This window comes from Pleurodeles waltl, chromosome 2_1 (assembly GCF_031143425.1).
Source record: "Pleurodeles waltl isolate 20211129_DDA chromosome 2_1, aPleWal1.hap1.20221129, whole genome shotgun sequence".
NCBI classification, from domain to species: Eukaryota; Metazoa; Chordata; class Amphibia; order Caudata; family Salamandridae; genus Pleurodeles; species Pleurodeles waltl.
Genome location: NC_090438.1, coordinates 181897000 through 181918893, shown reverse-complemented (window position 1 = coordinate 181918893; position 21894 = coordinate 181897000). Strand labels below are relative to the sequence as shown.

The window sequence follows — 21894 nt, the reverse complement described above, 5'->3', positions numbered from 1 at the left end:
CTGAGTGGCCTGGTCAGGCATGAGACGTCATAGCCCCCTCCTGGTAGGTGGTCACCTGGCTAAGTGGCCAAACCCTCTTCCAGCGCTATAGACGTCTCCCTCTTGGGTGGGTCCTCAGATTTGGCTTGCAAGATTCCAGCAGGATTCCTCTGTAACCTCTACTTCGACTTCTGGCCACTGGAACTGTGACTTGACCCTCCAAGATCCGACAATCGGCATCCACTACGAAGACTCTGCTTGCAAAATTATTTCCAAGGCTCCTTCCAGCTTCTGCAACATTTCCTCTGCTGTGCATCCTCTGAGGGCAGCAAGTCTTCAGTCTGCATGAGAAGGAAGAAGGAATCTCCCTTGGAATGAAGGAGTCACTCCCCTGCATCCACAGGCACCAACTGCAACGATGACCGGATGCGTCGATCTCCTCTCATCCTGAGCTGTGTAAATCCTGCATCATGGATGGTGGTCTAGAGTGGTCCCCTTGGTCCTCTCAGCCAGCTATCCAACTTTTTTGAAGGTAAGCCCTTGCCTTCCCATGCAGGACAGTACCTCTGTACACCACGTCTCTTGCAACTACCAAGGCTTGTTGGCATCTCCTCCAAGAGATCTTCAGACTCTGTGTAGCCTCAACCCCCAGCACTCTTCCCTGTGGCACACAGCCCCCTGCGTGCTTCTCCTGTGGCGTGGGACCCTTCTTCAGTTGTGCTGAGTGGGCTCCTCTGTAACTCCTGGGCCCTCTTCCAGTGGGTCTCCTGTGGGGGCTGTTTTTTCTTCTGTGGAATCTCTGCCTTGCTGAGGGTCCCCTGAGACCCCCCCATCCCCCAGGGGTTGGGTCCTCCTTAACCGTGCTGGGCCCCACAAGCTCCACTTTTTCTGTACTGCGGCTCTTGCCTTTGCCATGGCTTGTTGGTGGATTTCCCACGCCATAGACAGACTACAATCGTCCATCCGGTGTGAGACATCAACTGCGTCCTCTAGGAACTCTTCACCTATTCCAGGGCTGCATTGCTGACCATCTTCGTCCTACCGTCGACCAACTCCTGCAACCACAGAGGGGTGGGTAGTGGCTCCTGCCACCACCTGTTACTCCTGCGACTTCTGGACTTGGTCCCCTTCTTTTTCAGGCTTTCCTCTTCAGGAATCCACTACTGGTTTCGTGCTGTGTTGTCTGGGTGTTGCATTATTATTCTTTTTTAGTCCTTTTGGTGATTTAGGGAAAATCCAGTAACTTACTCCTACCATCCTAGTCGCGGGGGGCACTGTGGTACTTACCTTTGGGGTTTCCTAGTTCCCCCAGCTCCCCTTTAAAGATTCCAGTTACCTAGGTGGGGGTCCTGCATTCGCATCCCATTTTTTTTAGTATGTGGTTTGAGCTACCCCTAGGGTCACTATTGTCTATTGCTTTTGCACTGTTTTCTATTGCTATTTATGCTTGTTTCTGATTACTAGTGTACATATTTAGTGTGTTTACTTACCTCCTGTTGGGCTAATTGCCTCTCTAGTATGTGTCACTAAAATAAATTACTTTTATTTTTGTGACACTGAGGCCCATATTTATACTTTTTTAGCGCTGCATTTGCGTACTTTTTTGACGCAAAAGCTGCGCAAATTTACAAAATACAACTGTATTTCGTAAGTTTGCGCCACTTTTGTGTTAAAAAGTGGTGCAAATGTGGTGCTAAAAAAGTACAAATACGGGCCTGAGTGTTTTCTTTCTTGTGTGTAAGTGCTATGTGACAACTGTGGTATTGCATGAGTTTTGCATGTCTCCTGGATAAGGCTTGGCTGCTCATCTACAGCTACGTCTAGAGAGCCTGGCTTATACACACTGCCTACGTTTCACTCATAGGGGAACCCTGGACCTGGTATAAGGTGTAAGTACCATACGTACCCACCAGGCCAGCTTCCTACATCAGGGTGTTATTCTGGTCCCTGATTCTAGAGGACAATACATAAAATAAAAGGAGTACCCTTCATTGACATAAACATCTCCTAACCGGATTGAATGCAATGTGCTCCCTTCTGTGCAGGAATCTGCAGAGTAGCGCCCATATGGTCACACTGGTTTTTGATCAAGTGTGCCTGAAAAGCGACTCTTATATTTCTGGTAGTTGCCCCAACGACATCCTCTGAGAGCTGAAGAAAGTGTGCTGTTAGAAACAAATCCTGTACAGAGTGATTTATAATATATAATATTAATACCACAAAAAAACTACTGGAGACTTCAGTCAAAAGGGAATAAAATGCCAACTTCTACTGCCTGCTTGACTGACTTCTCCAATGTTTGACCAAAATGCTTTCCAGACCCTCATCCAATATTGTCTGTGGGCAGCCACAACTGACATCAAACTGCCAGAGGTGATGATTTGAAACAAGTGGGTCTGATCAGAGGACAGCTGCAGGAGCTTCTCCATCAAATCAAGAAGCTTGCAGTCCACACCCAGCTCTCAGTAAGAACATTGCTGATGAAGAACCCTCTTTAATGCAAACTTAGCCTTCCTAGCCATAGAATCAGAAGGAGGAGCAGTCACTGTTGTCAAATCCACACACTCTTTAAAGCATTTAAGGAGATTCCTCTTTAAAATTCAGGAGGGGATTCAACATCTACAGGACCTTAGAAACAAGCAACTTCTCTGGTCCCACCACTCTTTCAAGATCATTGGACGAATATGTGCAAGAGAAAAACAGCATAAAAAATGGCTGCTACAAACTGGAAACCTCCTCCATCTGTAGAAAATAAACTTTTGCAATAGAGGCCATGGGTCCTCCTGAGCCATCGCTTCTGCAAACACCCATGATATATTTGCTCAAAGAGACTAATTCCATCTTATCGTTGACCTCTGTAATGGGAGAAGCTGGAACCGCTTCCTCTCTGGGACCCAAAAGTAGAGGTGGAAGAGGCATAATAAAAAAGCGCTCAACTAAAGCTGCCTTCACAGTGGCCTCAATTAAGGATGGAAACTGTACACACGATATACTAGCGAGGTGCTGATCCTGAGACTACACAGACCCCACAGATCTAGAGTCTTCCAGGGCAAGATCTTACCAGACTGAGAGAAGGAGAGGAACAAAAAAGAGACATATTCAGATTTAGGCCTTGTTTTAGCCACCTCACTGAGCAGCAGCGAATCTTCATACTGTTAATATGGCCTCTGCAAATGGCTTAATGTGGCCAGTGTTTCTCTGAAGGTGGTCACTACCAAGCCAGAGAAGAGACAACGCTGCATCAGGTGCTTCAATGGGGCGGCCCTTCAAACCGGACTGGGTGCCGCCAAATTCTTAAAGCAAGAGACTGCGTCTTCCCTGTGGCAAACTCTATCATGCAACCACTCGCGGGATGTAATGGGTTCAGAGGCAAGGGTGCACAGCGGGTATCCAAAATGACAGGTGAGCCCAGTGACAGGACAAGGTGAACCCACTCCTGGTCATGAGCCAATGGCCACTGTGCGCCTTGGCCAAGCTCCAACAGTGAGGTAACTAAAGACATCTGCAATGCTGAATTGCCTGAAAAAAACGAGAAATGAAAAAGATTCGACACAAAACCTATATACTTGTCAATTTCTTAAGGGCAAAGAAAAAAAAGAGGGAGTACTGTGGGAAAAAAGAAGCTTTTAAAGGAGATACTCCATGTGGATGGTGTTTGAGTTTTGCTTCTTATTACATTCAATGTATGCAGGATAAAACTTCATTAGCAAGAACTGGGACTGGAAACAGCGGACAAATGGGTAATGATGCACCACCATAGTGGTATACAAAAAAACATTGCTTGCAAGCAAAGTACACCTCACAAAATGCAATACACAGTAGAGCATCCAAGAAAACTACCATGCTGCCTGAGCTCATATCAGTTCCTCACAAAAACTGAATTCAAACCAATAGCAATGATCACATACTCACTTTTGTACCAAACAAATTCACACAATGGTACCGAAGAGCTATCGTAAATCACGGATATAGAACACGTACAAAGTAAGTACACATGGCTTATCCTTAAGAGAACAAATGCGCTTGCAGAATATTTTTTCAACAGAGTATAAGATGACAGCGTATATAATGCACAATAACATCTGACAAAGCTTTTTCAGTCTTACTCTTGATACGGCTCAAACTCATGTTTTTTTTATTGAAAACAGACATAGGGGGTCATTCTGACCATGGCGGTAATTACCGCCATGGCGGAGGACTTTCCGCTGCCCGTCTGAATCCTCCATGGCGGCGGAGTGCGCTCCGCCGCCATGGGGATTCTGACACCCCCTACCGCCATCCTGTTCATGGCGGCTCTCCCGCCATGAACAGGATGGCGGTAGGGGGTGCCGCGGGGCCCCTGGGGGCCCCTGCCGTGCCCATGCCAATGGCATGGGCACGGCAGGGGCCCCCGTAAGAGGGCCCCAAAAAGTATTTCAGTGTCTGCCCAGCAGACACTGAAATACGCGACGGGTGCAACTGCACCCGTCGCACCTTCCCACTCCGCCAGCTCAATTCTGAGCCGGCATCCTAGTGGGAAGGTTGATTTGCCCTGGGCTGGCGGGCGGTCTTTTGGCGGCCGCCCGCCAGCCCAGGGCAAATGTCAGAATCACTGCCGCGGTCTTTCGACCGCGGTGCGGTGTTCTGACGGCGGTACCTTGGCGGACGGCCTCCGCCGTCCGCCAAGGTCAGAATGACCCCCATAGTAATTTATACAGGCATAGCAAGATTACATTGTGTTGCTGGATGATTTTCTGCTTTTTTGTGTCAGCTGCTCACCTCCTTCCGTGCATAATGAAATATCTTTGGACTCATTACTGCTGACACTTTGAAATGTGAAAGTTATTTGAAATACAAAGCATCTAGATCACTGTATTTTCTGCACAAAAAACTAGCTAAAATATTACTTTCTCTGTCTGCCATTATTTCATAAGCTCATTTTTCTCCTAGTGTTCTCAAAATGAAAAAGGTGCTATCACTCATGCCAATACGAATTTGAAGACAAATGCTACAACTTACACCTGGGTGCCACCCGAGGCCAGCTGCCCAAAAGCTGTCACATTTGTGTAAGTGCTTTTGTAATACCCTTCACTATCTTAGAACTCATATTAACTTGCAGATAGGTGGGACAAATCATCAAGAGATTTAACAAATACACGAATTGTTATAATTATGGGTGTGTGAAGAAGAAAATTTGTGTTTTTGTCAACCTTGTTCAATGTCTTCATGTCAGAATTGTGACTTCAACAATTTACAGCACTTGTGATTGCCTGCCTCCATCTCTGAAGCCCCACTCCTTAGGATCCCTTTTGAAATTGGGTCATCATCATGGAAGTGGCTTCTCTCTTTAAGAGGTTGAAACTCAGCTCGAGCATCCAGGAAACATTTTAATCCTCTAAAAGATCCATAGGACCATCCACAATGAACACTAGCTTCTAGTTCCTTCCTTTGCTTATACATATATATCCAGTTATTTTTTTGTTGTTGATTTTTTTACACACAAATATACACTAAAAACTATGTTTCCCTGTCTGTTTTTTTTTTTTAAACCCAAAAAATATTGAATCTTGATCTTCTGAATGTCTCTGCATGCTGTCAATCATGAGTAACAGGACAGTCAATGAGGTTCTATTTACAGCCCCATGTAAAGGACCAGTGATGCCTGACAAAATGTTTCAGTCTATCAAATTTGTCCTTTGTCCTAGTTTCTGAGCCATTTTATGTACAATGGGGAACAACTCAATATGTATAAATCAAGACGTCTGAGAAAATATGTTTTTGAGTATACAAAGGGAATGAGTCACAGTCACAGTTCCATTTTTTACTTACCCTGGCTACTGGATTCTCAGTGACAATGAGGTGCTAGACAAAGTTTTTAAGGAAACTATTTACTGCTACAACTGATCTCCAAAGTATATGTTTAATCAGATATGTATGGTGCCTGGAAGAAAGTTAACAAGAAGCATTTATGATGCGTGAAAAAGGCTAAATTCTTGGAGCCATATCTCATGATTGTGTGGCCATGGGTGAACCTTTTTAGTTGTGGTGCACCCATGGAATCGTTAGTTTCCAGTAAACACTGGGAAATTATGATGCAGATTTAGGGACATGTATATCTTTACATCACAATCTGAATTAGGGCAACCAACCTCATCTCATGGCCAAGAGAAGGAACACCCCTGTCCCCCAAGGTGTGGAAATGGAGCGATATTTGCACTTATAGTAGCAGGGATGGTGCAAGAAAGACAGTGTGATTCAAGCTCACCACAATCTGACCTAGAAATTCCCCGGTGTATCCTCAATCATCTTGAAGATGTATTAATTTATGTTGTCATCAGCAAGGTCGTCCTGCCTCCTGTATGACTCATGTCCTTGCGGTGAGGACTGTGCAGGATTCACTTCACTGGGCAGTTCCTCCTGTCTTCAGGTCCTAAGAACAGCTCCTCTCTTCACTCCAGACAGGTCTCCTACAGCACCAGGGATTCTTTCTGCATCCTAGGTTTCTTACATGTCTTTGGGGGGGAGAACTATTCACAGACACAGACTGGTCCAGACAAATGCAAAATAGTGGCTCCAAGGGGTCATAAATTATCTAAATGTGGGAGCACATGTGGAAAGCCAGGTACAGTGAAGTCATGGGGTCAAGTTAATATATCATAACCTCAGACAGTCAAAGTAGAAATAATTTTTGCAAGGTCCCTTTGTTGGTTTTCACAAAGGAGGATAGAAAAAGGCATCAACTTGTCTAGACAAATGAGCATTACAAGGGAGGCAATGCAGAATCTGTGTGAGGGCCCTCACCAATTTCCAGAGAAGCAATTGTCAGATGACAAAGGGACAAAGCCTCAGAAGACTGAGGCTGTCAAAGGATTCAGAATTCATGAATGGCGTTTTAACGATTTCCAAAACAATTGTCAGAGCACAAAGGGAGAAGGATACAGATGACTTCAGGGTGTGGATGGGACTGCACACAAGTAAGATATGCTTATAAGGTGTCAGCTATCTTCAGGTCGATGGTGTGGTGAAATGGGTTCACAGCATGTTTTTATTTCCATGCAGGACTCATGTGTTGAATAGGTTGCCTGAAACTCGACAGGCGTGACCTGATTTGGGTTTCTAAGAGGCAGTCCCAGAGGCTCATGTAAGAAGAGGGAAGTCATACTGATATTAACCTGCAATGTGAGCCAACTTGTGCTGAAATATGACCTCACAGAGATTATACTATACATGCACCCGACTTGCAAGCCCAAAGACAAAGCACACTACATATATCCAGGGTTGAAATAGGGCACCAGCTATTAGGGTGTGAGTTGATTTTATGTAGAAATGGTTGTTAGACACAACATTCAGTGTTACAAGCTGTTACTCACTGGAATCCAGTTGCTACCCATCGCCAGTCTGTCCACATAATGGTTAGAGGGAGTCTTCTTCCACTGCAGCTTGGTATACAATTTGGATGCACTCCCTTGCCAATAGAGCCTTGCACTCTGATGGTAGAATGTTGAAAACATGCTCCCGTTCATTCACCTGCGACCAATTCCCATTGTTCCATGTTTCCAATTATATTCTGGGAACCTATTGCACTGCTGTCTGCCTGGTGCGCACCATACAGCCTGCCCAATTACCATGAGCGGGTGACGGGTAGAAGATACAATGTCTCCACCAACCTGCACTATACTTCAGCATCAGAAAATCAGGAGTTATCGAAAGGTAAGCCAGGCATCTGGATAGTGACAGACTGGGCTCTGGTGTCTTCAGGAGATGGAAGTGATCTGCAAAAGTAGCCTTCTAGCTAGCTATATCCGCTACCTGAAGCTCTGGTCTGAATTATTCTCAGATCCATGATAGACCTCACTGAAAAGAACTATATAAATAGCAGTGGTACAGGTCACCTGGCCAAAATGGGTTCCTAAAGTCAGCTTACCGAGGTGGGCACATACACTACTGGGCAATGAAGTCTGCTTTCTTCCTGGATTGACTACTACTGTGGTCACCCCAGGGACAGGAGAGGCTATTGAATTCTACAACAAAGGTGTCCCTCTCAGTGCTTCTAGGGATCCTGTGTTGCTGCTCTTTAGGCCTAGAGATCGTTCTTATGTCACTTCTACATGAGACATAGGTTTTCTTCAGGAGGACAAGCTACACAGCTTGTGCTTCTCATTGGAATCCAGTTGCTACCCATCGCCAGTCTGTCCACATAATGGTTAGAGGGAGTCTTCTTCCACTGGAGGCTGGTATACAATTTGGATGGACTCCCTTGCCAATACAGTCTTGCGCTTTCATGGTAGAATGTTGAAAACATGCTCCTGTTCATTCACCTTAGGACTGTGGTAAGATGGCTGACACTGCATCCTCTTCGGGTAGGAGCCTTGGGACTATAAGAACATTTTTTTCCCTTCTTCTCTACCAATGAAGACCCAGGAAGAGATACCAATAAAGAGAATCTCTCACCCACAGGGAGACACACCAACCACCTTGGGAAGGTCTCTAGAGACTGCCAACCGGTTGTGTTTTCCCATAACATACTATGATGAGCTGTATTGCTTTTCTTCTTCTTGAAAGGTTCAATTAAATATAATTGACAGAAGTATTGTGTCAAAAATAAAGTTTACCACAATATGATGTTCCTATAGTTATAGTGGAAATTACAAAAATATCGAAAAAAGTATTGTGTACAGTAATGTCTTCCAAAAGAGATAAAAATATTGTTTTTCCTAACCAATCAGCAACTTTATTTCGGCTCGACAGGGCCATAAAAGTATACAACAACACAAATAAATAAGGTAAAAACATTATAAAAAAGACAAAATCTCAGCAGTATCAATGCAAAACACATACAAATCACAATTAATCAGCCTGGAGTAAGGCCCTTCTAAAGGCAAATATACTACCCACAGATTACGGAAACTGTAAACTTCGTACTGTATAGTGCACTACTCACCCATTAGGGTCTCAAGGCACTGTACACATACCGCTGTGGAACCCCCCTGTGAGGTGCCCACTCCTGGGCAACCTCCAATGTGAAGCCAGGCATCCCAGCGCTGTTGGGGTCCTTGTGGAGATTAAGGAAGCTATTGCCCAGAATTACAGAGTGGGACCCCTGAATTAGATTAGGCACCTGATGCAAGAATTATCAGGTCTGAGGAAATTGAGCCCAAGACCCGCCGAGGCAGGAATTGAACCCTGGTCCCAGGCAAGATTGCTGCAGCAGGGTCTGCCGCGCTAACCATTGAGCCACACTTCTCCACTGGAGAGCACCCTAAGAAGCTCTAGCATTTCAACGATTCAAAGGCATATTCAGTGATCAGCTGACATGCAAGACAATACACGAAAAGACAGATAAAAACATTATTTATATTTTTTTCAAAAAGGCATCCTGGAGTATCCCCAAACTACTTTTGTCCCAGATAGACAAAAACCTCTAACAACAGCCTAAAAAAAGCAATAGAAGGGTCCACTATGTCATCCAGGAGTCTAAAAATGCAATCAGATTTGGGGATTCCAACAAAACACTAACTATTACTGATGTGCATAAAGTGCAAGAAATATATTGCTGTAAGGATGTAAAGCCTCAGTGGATTGCCTACCTAAGGTTTAATCACCCCGGCAGCTTTCAGTCTGATGTGCCAGATTGAGCGCAGAAAGTTGGAAACTGAATATACAATGGTACACCTACTATCTGACATACAGATTCTTAAGGCTACATGCTAGTTTTCAATGCGAAAAAGCCTGCAAAGGGGAGCAATCCAGTGAGCACGCTGCTTTGCGTAAGCGCTGCAAATAAACAGTTTTCAACGCTCTGACATCCCATAGGACATCAATTATTTGAGGAGCCACTATTTTTGTTCCATACATCGGTAAAAGCGGCCAACAGAAGGGCCCGTAGCCTAAACTTAAGAAACAGGGATCTCGCAAAAGGAGTGCTCACATAGTGCAAAAATTCTTCAAACCGGAAGTCACATGTGGAGAATATGTAAGAATCGGTCAGACATCCTTATGGTACAGCCGCGATTCTACTGCGTAAAACAGTGTTGCAGTAGTTTGATTTGACTATTTCCTGGGCATTTTTCCCTATAGAAGAAGGATTCAAACAATAAGCTAACAGGCCAAGTCTGAACAACCAAGTTTTTACAAGGGAAACCCCGAGAATCGAGGATGCCAAGCAGTGGGCAACTATCTCCCTGAGTGGGCCACAGTCGAATTCCTTTGTGGACCACAGTCTGGTCCAATAAAGAATAGGCTTCAAGCAGGCAATATCAGAGATCTAACTAAGGTTTAAAATATAGCCTGAAGAGGTAAAATAGGGGCGCTTTTCGGTAATCTCAGCAAAAATTATATAAAACAATTCTCGCCAAGGTCTAGTGGATCAAGGTTACCGTAGCCCACAAGTCAGCCCCGTATAACTCACCTTGTAGATCTCTACCACTGGCGAGATCTGGTATGAGGCTGCCCTATTAGGGCCCTGCTCTATGCTTAAGAATCAGGGCACTTTTTTCAATCTGGGCCAGCAAGTTGTGGGAATCGCTAAGTCTCACACCCAAGAAGTCACATTCAGCTACCCTTTCCAGTCTAGCGCCTTCCACGATTACTTTCCCTCTAATTCTCTTAAGGTGACTAAATATAATAAACTCGGTTTTATTACTGTTTATTTCTAGGCCCTGGTCCCTACAGAATAAAGCAAACTTCCCCAAGAGAGTATGTAATCCATTCAAGGTTTTAGAAAGGAGGAGAGTATTGTAAGCAAAAAGCAAACTCTGCACTTTGGACCCTGCCATTTTTGGGGAGTCATTCCGGCAATCCATAAATTTAGAAATACACCCATTAATGAATAGCAGAAATAGGGTGGGTGCCAGAACACATCCCTGGTGGATACCGCAGCGAATAGGAATGTCAGCACTTGTTTCTCCATCAGGGCCCCATCGGACCCTGTCAAAATTCCCTGAATACAGTTGTTGAATCAGGGATAGTAGGCCAGGTGGGACCCAAATTTCCCTAAAACTTGCCTGTGGGAACAAGGTCAAATGCCGTGCTCAGGTCAACTAAAGCAAAAAAAAAAATAATGATCCCCGTTCAGCGTCCACTGATTTTACTTTATGGTCAGAAAGGAAATGATTTGTTCCACTATGCTTATTTTGGACTTGAACCCAGCCTGGTGGTGCAACAGAATTTTTTGATTGTATCCATTCTCAGAGCTTATTCAATATTTGCTTGCTGTGAATTGTTTAGAACATTATTTATAAGACTAATGGGGCGGTAGTTCCTTGGGTCTTGCCTATTCCCCTTTTTGAAAATTGGTATAATTTTCTCTCCTCTCCAGGAGGCTGGTATAGGGACACCTGCCACAATCGCATTAGATAAAAAAATGATATAAGGGCCCCTTATTATTGGTTCCAATGAAAGCATATCAGCATTAATTCTATTGAGGCCAGGGGGCTTCCCCACTTTTTGTGTGTTAAGCACATCAGGGGTTTCTTTCAGTGTGAAGACCACAAGGTTGCTTCCCCTTTCCTGAGTGGGGACTTTAAACTCCTGTTCATTGTCAGTGAATTTGAACTCTGCATAGAGAGTGGTGAAGTATTCTACGCATTCCACTGTGGATACATGGGACCTAGGATGAGCTTAATCTCCACGTCCTCCGTGCATCACAAGGTGCCAAAATAATCTGTCATCCTTCCCTCTCGCTGCTTCCAGCATGTCTTCCCATATCCCAGGTTCCCAGTTGGCCTTAATGGATTTTTTCATAACCCTGCTATGGGCCTTTCTTACAGTAACAATATCAGACTTGATGTTACATTTAAGATCATTCATCAAACTAATTTTAGCCACTCTACAGTGGTGGTCAAACCAATCATGCAGTTTGGTAGTTTTTTTGTGGGGTTTGATCTCTTTTCCAAAAAAAGCTTTTCAGGCTAGAGAACAAATCACTATGTATGGCACGTACCTGGGAAGGCATGCAATCTTGCTCAATAAATGCTGTCATTGCTTTGTTGTTCTTGTATAAATATATTTCTGGATATGCTGCACATTACCACTATCCACCCACCTTACATTGTGCCTATTATTCTTTAAAACAGTTTTAATAGGAGTAGGGTTCCTAAGCTGGGAAAGATCTTTCAATCGGGACCTCTCCAAAGTGAGAACAAGAGGAAAATGATTGCTTTCCTGGCAATCACCTACCTCCATATCTACCAACTCACTCTAGGCCCTAACACCCAGTAATACATATTCTATGGTGCTTCTATAATCCCCCTTCTAAAGGTTGGATTAGCCTCCAAATCGGCTATAGAGCGTCCATTACACGTTCTTATACAGTAGGTTGCAGATAGGTCTACTCTCCGAAGAGCAGCAGAACTCATCCTCGTATATTTTCTAAGTCCCGAATAGGCTGGAATTCCCCAACATTCGCCTTCTTTCCTAAACAACTCTAGTATGGGGGAGGATAGGGCTCAAAGGGAGTATTAAAATCACCTGTAATAACCAGAAGGAGGTTACTTCCATAGACACCTAAGAGAGCAGATAGGGATTTTAAGGTTAGGGAGGATTTATTAAAGGGGTTAGATCTATTATATACATTGATCAGAAGATAGGGTGTCCCTGATTTAGGAACCAGTTTAAGCGCTCGGAGGTCTGGACAGTTAGTACTGACAACCTTTATTAAACAATCAAGAGATGGTTTGACCCATACAATGAGACCTCCCAAAGGCCTGCCTGCTGGGGAAGCAATAGCTTCAATAGAAAATGGTGTAAACCCCTGCCTATGAACCATTTCTACTGCCCACATTTCTTGAAAAAGACAGATATGAAATGGGTCAATGTAGTCTCCTCATTCAGGATCAAGCAGCTTAGATTCAATCCCCCCTGTGATGCAGCTAACAAGCTGTATACTAGATTGAAACTGTTGTCCAGGCCAGCTATTACTTGTTTTGGGAACCAGACCCCCCCACTAGGGTTTCATGGGTCTCAAGCGTGGTGAAATGAGGCAAGGAGGACTCTTCTCCAGGAGCAGTGGAAATAATCTCAAAATACCTGAGGGGGGATCTGTAAGTAAGTTATGGTCTGACACCGGAACCCTTTCTGCCACCCTGGAGGACATAAGGTTGTGTAGTCAGTCATTCTCTGTCAGACCATTGTCGCTATCTGGGAGAAACCTGGAAAGAATTCTGGGGCTAGAAACCACACCAGGTCTTGAAGGTGTGCTACCAGAGACCTCTTTCCTCCCAGGCTCACCACCAGGGGGCCTCAGTTTGAATAGAATTTAGGCCCACCCCCCCGTGAAAAACACCCCACACCCTCAATATCAGAATAAATGATTGATGAGCAGTGCCGGACATTTCTGATCTAATGTAAAATCTTGCTTTTTAGTGCCATACTGTCATCATGTTCACCAGGTCGCAACTTGGGAACATTAGACATATAGAGACCGGGGACCATGGAGTAGCTTGATGGGATGTTTGTTGAACGACCATAGTATTGTCCAAGTGTGTGTCAGGCCTTTACACAGAACAAGGGGGCTGGAAAGGAATGGAGATCGTGGCCCTTTGATCAGATGGAACTCTGTGGAAGTGTTTCACAGAATGCTTCATCAGTGGCTGAGGCAGCCCATAGCTGGTACGTGGCTGGATACCGTCGTGCTCAACGACTCCTGCAGCACCATTCGACCTGATGGAGGAGGCCATCCGCTCACCAGTGATACCGCCAAGGTGCAGACTAGAAGTCTTAAACCCTGCAAGCCCTGGTGGTGGCACAGTGAGAGAAGAGCTCTTTGCCCCCAATATTATTTGCAAGGGTACTCTTTACGTCAAAGATCACTGATTTTAGATCATTGACTTCATCCCTCAATAGTTTAATGAGGCTAAGAGCATCTTCCATGGTTGACGGATTATATCCAGATGTAAGGGAAACACTGGAGGGAGGCACGGCATGGGTCTGAAGTTGGTCATTTGCGGGGTTCACTGATTGAAGAATCTTAAACCTGTTTGAACATTTAACATTGGGAATAATTTGGTTGGGCTTGCCCCAGCGCTACCTGATGAATTGGAGATGATTAGCTGAGGAGATACAGTTGCTGGCTCCATGGAGTGATGTGGGGTGTGAATGGGGTCCAGATCAGTACTGATTGGTTTTACAATTGGTTTTCTCCTAAAGATATCCAACACCTTCCACCCTTTTGAAGCTCTTCTTTTTTTTAGAGGCACTGGTTTTCAGCATGCTTTTGACTTCTTCAATTAGAGAATCAATGTCGCAAGACACACAGGCCCTCATTCTGACCTTGGCGGGCGGCGGAGGCCGCCCGCCAAAGTCCCGCCGTCAGGTTACCGTTCCGCGGTCGAAAGACCGCGGCGGTAATTCTGACTTTCCCGCTGGGCTGGCGGGCGGTCTCCTTCAGACCGCCAGCCAGCCCAGCGGGAAAGAGGCTTCCACGATGAAGCCGGCTCGGAATCGAGCCGGCGGAGTGGAAGCTGTGCGACGGGTGCAGTTGCACCCGTCGCGTATTTCACTGTCTGCGCAGCAGACAGTGAAATACATGTAGGGGCCCTCTTACGGGGGCCCCTGCAATGCCCATGCCAGTGGCATGGGCACTGCAGGGGCCTCCAGGGGCCCCGCGACCCCCCCTACCGCCATCCGGATCTCGGCGGTCCGACCGCCGGGATCTGGATGGCGGTAGGGGGGGTCGGAATCCCCGCGGCGGTGCAGCAAGCTGCGCCGCCGCGGAGGATTCAATGGGGCCGCGGTACACTGGCGGGACCCCGCCAGTGGTGCCGGTCCGACCGCGGCTTTACCGCCGCGGTCGGAATCCCCATTGGAGCACCGCCGGCTTGTCGGCGGTGCTCCCGCGGTCCTCCGCCCTGGCGGTCAAAGACCGCCAGGGTCAGAATGAGGGCCACAGTTTGTTGCCATATGCTTTGGTTGTTTGGGGTGATTTTATTGAGCCAAGCCCCCCAGGGACTATTCTCAGCTTTCCTTTTGTTCTCATAGTAAGCAATTCGTATGCAATCGAGACAAGAAGGTATAATACCACCCCTTCAACCGTTAAGCTAGCGGTAAAAAAGCAAGTGTGGCAGTCATAATACCTTGAATGGCCGGTGTTTATTTGGACTCTTTATTGCAGTACAAGAAGATCGAGCTAATGAAACACACAAAAAAAAATCAAACCAAAGTCAAGGGGACTGGCTCTGCCCTGCCTTATCCTGGCTTTGAGTGGTTTGGAGAGACAAGCACTTGGCATGGGCTTCATCTGAGTGTGTCTTCGTGTGTCCCACATTGCGGGAGGGTAAGAACCTTGACAAAGAGTCAGGAGCCAATCAGGTCATCCACCTCCTGGCGGGAAGAATCACGATGCCCCCTGGGTACTGCAGTCCCTTTCGTGCTTTTTTAATGCATATACAGTTTAAAGTAGTACATTTTAAATATAATATATAAAATTAATATAATGTAAAGTAAATGAAATCCACTAATTATTTAATATTATCTAAACATATATATAAATATATATATATATATACATACAATATGAGAAAATAATGAAACGTTTATTTTACATTATTATATGTATTTTCACTATTTTAAATGTACAAATTTAAACAATTCAATAAGAAAATATATTAATTTCAATAATATGTAACAAAAAATGATAAATATTAAAATAATAAAAAATAAAAACAAATAATATTGAATATAAAAAAATAAACTAATAACTATATAATTCTATTTCACCAATATTAAGAAAAGGTTTGGACTTCGGAAAGCTTAGATTTACTATTCCCTCTACAATCTAAACAACAGTAGGGAAACTTGGAATTCAGAGGGATGAGAGTTGTTATTCCCACTCCAGTCTGTGCAATAGTAGGAAAGTGTTAGATTTCGGAGGGGTTAGATTTACTGCTCCCACTACAGTCTAAACAACAGTGTGAAATGTTTTGGACCTTGGAGGGGTTAGATTTAGTATTCCTACTTCAGCCTAATCATCAGTAGGGAAAGCAATGTTTTTTGGAGGATTTAGATTTACTGTTTACACCTCAGTCAAAGCAACAGTAGGGAAAGCAACGGCATTCAGAAGAGTTAGATTTACTATTCCAACCGCAGTCTAAGTATCTGCAGCAGAAAGCGTTGGACTTTGGAGGTGGAAAGAAACTCCACTGTTATATTGTTGCAACTTTGTTTCGTATTCTGTGATAAAAGGTTTCATAAAGAAACAAATGTATTATAAGAAATGTACATAATTAACAATCAAATAACTAATTGAAAATTAGGCGCTAATTGACAGTAACTTTAAATTACTTATGACTTAATTAACTTCACATCCTATACCCCTTCAAACCCAAGAACCTGCACTGAAATATAACTTATTATTACCAATAGTAAAACTAAAATAAAAATATAATTTGTAATTCAAAATATGAAATAAACTTTAAACAATAAACTTAACTAATAATAAACTAAACATTAATTAACAATAAAAACAAATTACCATTATATAAAAAATTCTAATTTACATAACATCCCACCCTATCCACCTACAAACCCAACAAACCTCAATAACTCTATAATGTACTGATAACATTAAAAAATACTACATCACTTAAAATTACAAACTTTATTTAAAAACTATTAACTAAAGCACATTAAAATACAAAAAATATTTTTTATACAACTTCAGTACTGAAAACGATATTAAAAACAACAATATTGTTGAAAACGATAGCATTTACCAACGCGAACAATATTCTTGACAAGTGTATTCTGCACCACGATATTTTTGAATCACAATATTTTATTTCCGATATTCATGTTCTCCCATATTTTAAACTTAAACCATATATTTTGTCCAAACACTTTCTTGGACTCGCCTATGTTTGTAAGAACTAGGGAGAGGGACAGTTAGAATAGAGCAGATATTGTAAGACAATGCATATGGCCATACTTGGGATAATAATTTTTGTAGGGTTCTTGTGTGGTGTTTGTGGACATACCGGAGAGTAGCTAGATAGGGAACAATGAAAACTAGAGACTACTTTGACTACTGAAAACCGAGTGTATAGTCAATGATCTTCCAATCTCACAATTGCCAAGCCTTTGGTATGGGGTAATATTATTTGACTCTGCATGTTCCCCAAATCACATCCTGAAGAATATGGCGAGTAGGGTTTGTCAGGGTTTGTAATTATGTACAAGAAGCAGTCTAGCACATGCTGTGTCCATTCAGGCTTCTTTACAGTCCCACATCAGTCCTCTTTTCATGATTAAATAACATCAACACACTAACTGGTAGTGATGTCCTGTTCCATTTTGGTTTCACAGCCAGTTTTATACATTCAGACTCAGGTTTCCTCTTTGATAGTGCCTGAGCTTTTACAGTGCATGCCACCGTTTCACAGTGCAAAGCTGGCAAAAAGGAAATGTTGATCAATTTTTGTGTAATTGTAAACAATTGTGTGGAAAGTTGAAGTGACTGAGAACCAATATGGCTTTGATCGCGGAGCACCAGTTCAAGTATTATGTATGTAAGGGCGGTATAATGGGGTGGAAAAAACCCACACACTCATAGGTTTTCACACAAAGTCAGATCTTTTAAAACAGTGTGGCTTGGCTATGCGTGAAATCTTAGAGTGAAATCAAAATAAGTGCAAACCAGAGAAGGACTGGGTATTGTTTAATATTTTAGTCTAACGTGTCATCTCTGTAAAATTACACATTTTACTCACCTAAACCTGGAACTTTTGTTCTTGTACTGAAATGTGTATTGCATTGTGTAGCTGGAGTACACATCTCACACAATGCACTCCTTATTTGCCATTTTGGCAATGCGCAATTCTTAGCGATAAAACTAAATCAGTTTTTTAGCTCATGGGTAACCAAAGACATGATTGGCATGCCACTCTTTCTAAATATGGTCATGATGCACAGTGGTGCTGGAAGTAAGGATGCAGGGATGCTGCAGCCCCCCTATAAATCCTTGGTGTTGTTTAGATGGAGAATAAACAAGGGAGATGCTTTTGTTAGCACTGCAGCAGGTATTGTTTGTCCAAGTACAAACTCTCTCATCACAAGTATCTGTGTGACAATTCGCTGCTGATTCTTTAACATGGAGGGGTGTGTTTACTGTTCTCTTCTCTGACTGCATATTTAGGGCATTATGTAATGTTAACAAGATGCACTTTTGCTGGGGTACAGGTGAAAGGAGAAGACCACAGTATCCCAGAGGTGTATATGACTAAAGACTACAGGCTAGTGACTGGAAGTGCTGCTAATCTTGCTGACCTGACTAGTGTAGCCTCTTCTTCTTTCTCTTCCCCTCTACCTATCCTCTTACCCTACTGTTAGACCTGACAGCCTTAGGGTGGTCACCCCCAACTTTTTGCCTGCCTCCCTCCACTTTTGTACACTGTTTTTGCTGATTTTAGGACTCTGCGCACTTCACCACTGCTAACCAGTGCTAAAGTGCATATGCTCTCTCCCTTAAAACATGGTAACATTGGCTCATACCCAATTGTCATATTTAATTTACTTGTAAGTCCCTAGTAAAGTGCACTAAATGTGCCCAGGGGCTATAAATTAAGTGCTACTAGATGCCTGCAGCACTGATTAATAGCCACATAAGTAGCCCCTTAACCATGCCTCAGGCCTGCCATTGTAAGGCCCGTTTGTGCAATTGCACTGCCACTTCTACTTGGCATTTAAAAGTACTTGCCAAGCATTAAACTCCCCTTTTTCTACATATAAGGCACCCCTAAGGTAGGCCCTAGGTAACCCCTAGGGAAGGGTGCTGTGTAGGTAAAAGGCAGGACATCTACCTGTGTGTTTTATATGTCCTGGTAGTGGAAAACTCCTAAATTAGTTTTCCACTGCTGTGAGGCCTGCTGCTTTCATAGGCTAACATTAGGGCTACCCTCATATACTGTTTGAGTCGTGGATCCTGATCAGAAAGGGGTAAACAGGTTATATTTAGTATGACAAGAATGGTAATACTAAATCCTGCTTACTGGTGAGGTTGGATTTTATATTAGTATTTTAGAAATATCACTTTTAGAACGTGAGCATTTCTCTGCACTTTAATCCTTCTGTGCCTTACAGGCTGTCTCCAGTCCACGTCTGGGCTGGGCTGGTTGACAGCTTCCTTGTGCATTTCACCCTGACAACCACAAACCCGGGATGCTCAGTCACACCTGCCACTTCTACATACTGAATGGGTCTTCCTGGGCTGGAAGGGTAGAGGGCCTGATACCTACATTTCAAAGGACAGTGGCCTGCCCTCACACAATGGACTGCCAAGCCCCCTACTGGGACCGTGGCAGATAGGGTTGCACTGAAAGGGGACCTTGTGCACTTCAAAACCACTCTTTGTCTGACCCTACCAATTTAGACACTTCAAGATACTCCTTGGGACAGACACTGTGCCCCAGAACCCGCAACCTGCCAAGAGGAACTGCCTGGCTGCCTGAAGGACTCACCTGTACTGCTTTTCTGAGAAGGATTGCTGCCTTGCTGTTGCCTTGCTGCCTTGCTGGCCTCTGGCTCTGCTGAGAAGTGCTCTCCAAGGGCTTGGATTGAGCTTCCTCCTGTTCCTGAAGTCTCAGGGCCAAAAAGACTTCATCTCTGCAAAGAAATACCTTGTGCAGCAGAAATGTACGCACAGCCTGCCGGAATCGACGCATAGCCTGCCTCGCAGTGAAAGAATCACTGCATCACCGACCCAGAACAACACAGCCCAACTCCCCAAGTGAAGATCGACAAAACTTCGACGCACAGCCCACTGAATCAACGCATCGCCGAGCCGGAACGACACAGCCTGACTTCCTGTGGGAGGAATCAACACAGTGCCTGCCATGCAACAGAAACCCCGACACATCACCCACCGGATCGACGAAGCCTCTCAGACTTTGTCCTGCGCGCCCAGGATTTCTACACATCGTCCCTGCGCATCAAAAGACCCTGCATCACAAAGAGGATCCACGCCTGCGTGCCGGAATTCGATGCAAAGCCCTTGCCGCCTGGAAAAGAATCAACGCATCATCTTTGTGCCCCTGGAAATCTGACGCACACCCTTTGTTTTCCATGCATCTCCTTGTGCGGTCGTTTGTGCTTGCAAGAGACAATTGTTGCTTTTAAGAACTTAAGACTCTTCCTATTGATACAAAAGTGATATTTCAACTTGAGATTATCAAATATTGATCATTTTGACCTTAATTTAATCAGATAAATATTGTGTATTTTTCAAAACCTGTGTGGTGCCTTGTGTTGTGTTTTCACTGTGCTATTGCATGATTTATTGCACAAATACTTTATACATTGCCTTCTAAGTTACGCATGACTGCTCAGTGCTAAGCTACCAGAGGTTGGGCACACGATAATCTGGATTGTGTGTGACCTAGCCTGACAAGAGTGAGAGTCCTTGCTTGGACAGGGGGTAACCTGACTGCCAACCAAAGACCCCATCTCTAACACCTACTCTTACGGAAGCCTCTCTTCTTTCCCTTTCTTATTTCTTCCCCCTGCCATTACTTGTTACATAGAAACCATTTCATGCTTCTGATACATAACTTTGATCATCTTGACCTCATGAAGAACCACAACTCGTCTATAGTTTAGCTCATGTACTTGTTTTGTTACGAACGATCAAACTGTGTATTAATTACACTAATTCCTGATGTGATTTCTATTTGTGGTTTGCTCTTAAATGTTTTCCTTATACTATGTATCGTTTCAGAAGTGTACTGTTGATTCATTACCATACCTTTTTTCTCTTGAAAACAATAAAATATCTGAAAACAAAAAAATATATAAATAAATAAAAACTACCTACTGTACAAATATTTCAAAGTATATATCAGTGGCATGGAAATTACAGTCAAAGCACTTGAGTCAGGTGATGGCGCTAGCCAGCATCCCAACTCTAAAGATTGTTCCAGCACCATTGGAGCTGTGCGAGTTCGTCCTGTTCATGCAATGAAGCTGTGTACATTTTCATGCTTAGCTGCATGAAGTTTGGCAAATCTGGGCAAAAGTCTCAAAATTAGGGTAGAAAACTGGGGCTCATGTATCCGTGTTTTCATTTACATCACTGTATTTATTTATAAAGCAACACCTGAAAAAAAAAATCTATCAAGTAGAGATAGGTTTATTGACCCACAGAACAATATAATCCTGTCAGGTTTTCAACACAATCACATTTCATATGAATGAGACAAGTTTACATGCAATTAATTTGTTTGATTATATAGCATATCTAGCAAAAAAAATTCATTTCAGCAGAGAAAATACGTAACATAGACTGACAAAATAAAACATGTCAGCTGTTTAATGAAATATACTAAGATGCCTTCTGAGTACACGAGCCAGCAACCTGGGCTAAAGAGTGCACCCCAGAGGTAAACACCCCAGAGGTAACCCGAAACTGTCATTCAGTAACGCCCCGCCTTCTTGGGTTTTAATTCAATCATAAGCTAGTTCCGTCATCACCTGCTTCTCCATTAATAGCTTCTAAGCATCAACATTAAAATTGAGTTTATACTATGTTTGTCGTTTTCACAGGTCAACTGTTGCAATAAATCACAATGAATATTGGCTTGACATAAAATCTGCTCCTCTTCCAATTGGTAAGCACATTTCTAAATACATTGTTTCAATGTGAAAGTTATACCTAGATACATGGATACTGTCAATAATTTGTTTCTTGTGTCTTATGTGTATATATATGTGTGTGTGTGTGTACGTACATATATATACATATATATATATATGTATATATATTTATATTTGTGTGTGTATATATATATATATATATATATAAATATATATAGCACTGCTTCTTTGCCCAGAGTTACGTAGGGCGCTTAAACATGAGAGGGGTCCAAGAGGGGCTCCTGCAGCCTATAAATATTCACCTCACAGTTCCCCACACTAGTAAAGGACTTCTCAAACACCCAGGGTTAGAATGCA

General features: G+C 43.5%; 1 protein-coding gene across 1 annotated transcript in view; it reads left to right on the top strand.

The window, feature by feature from the left end:
- Nucleotides 1–21894, top strand: part of LOC138262289 (putative defense protein 3) — an 84953-nt gene that overhangs the window by 43668 nt on the left and 19391 nt on the right. Inside the window, exons 3-4 of the mRNA XM_069212192.1 lie at nucleotides 4909–5024; nucleotides 21487–21551. Of these exons, the coding sequence (XP_069068293.1) occupies nucleotides 4909–5024; nucleotides 21487–21551 (181 nt within the window). The remainder of the gene's footprint in view (nucleotides 1–4908; nucleotides 5025–21486; nucleotides 21552–21894) is intronic.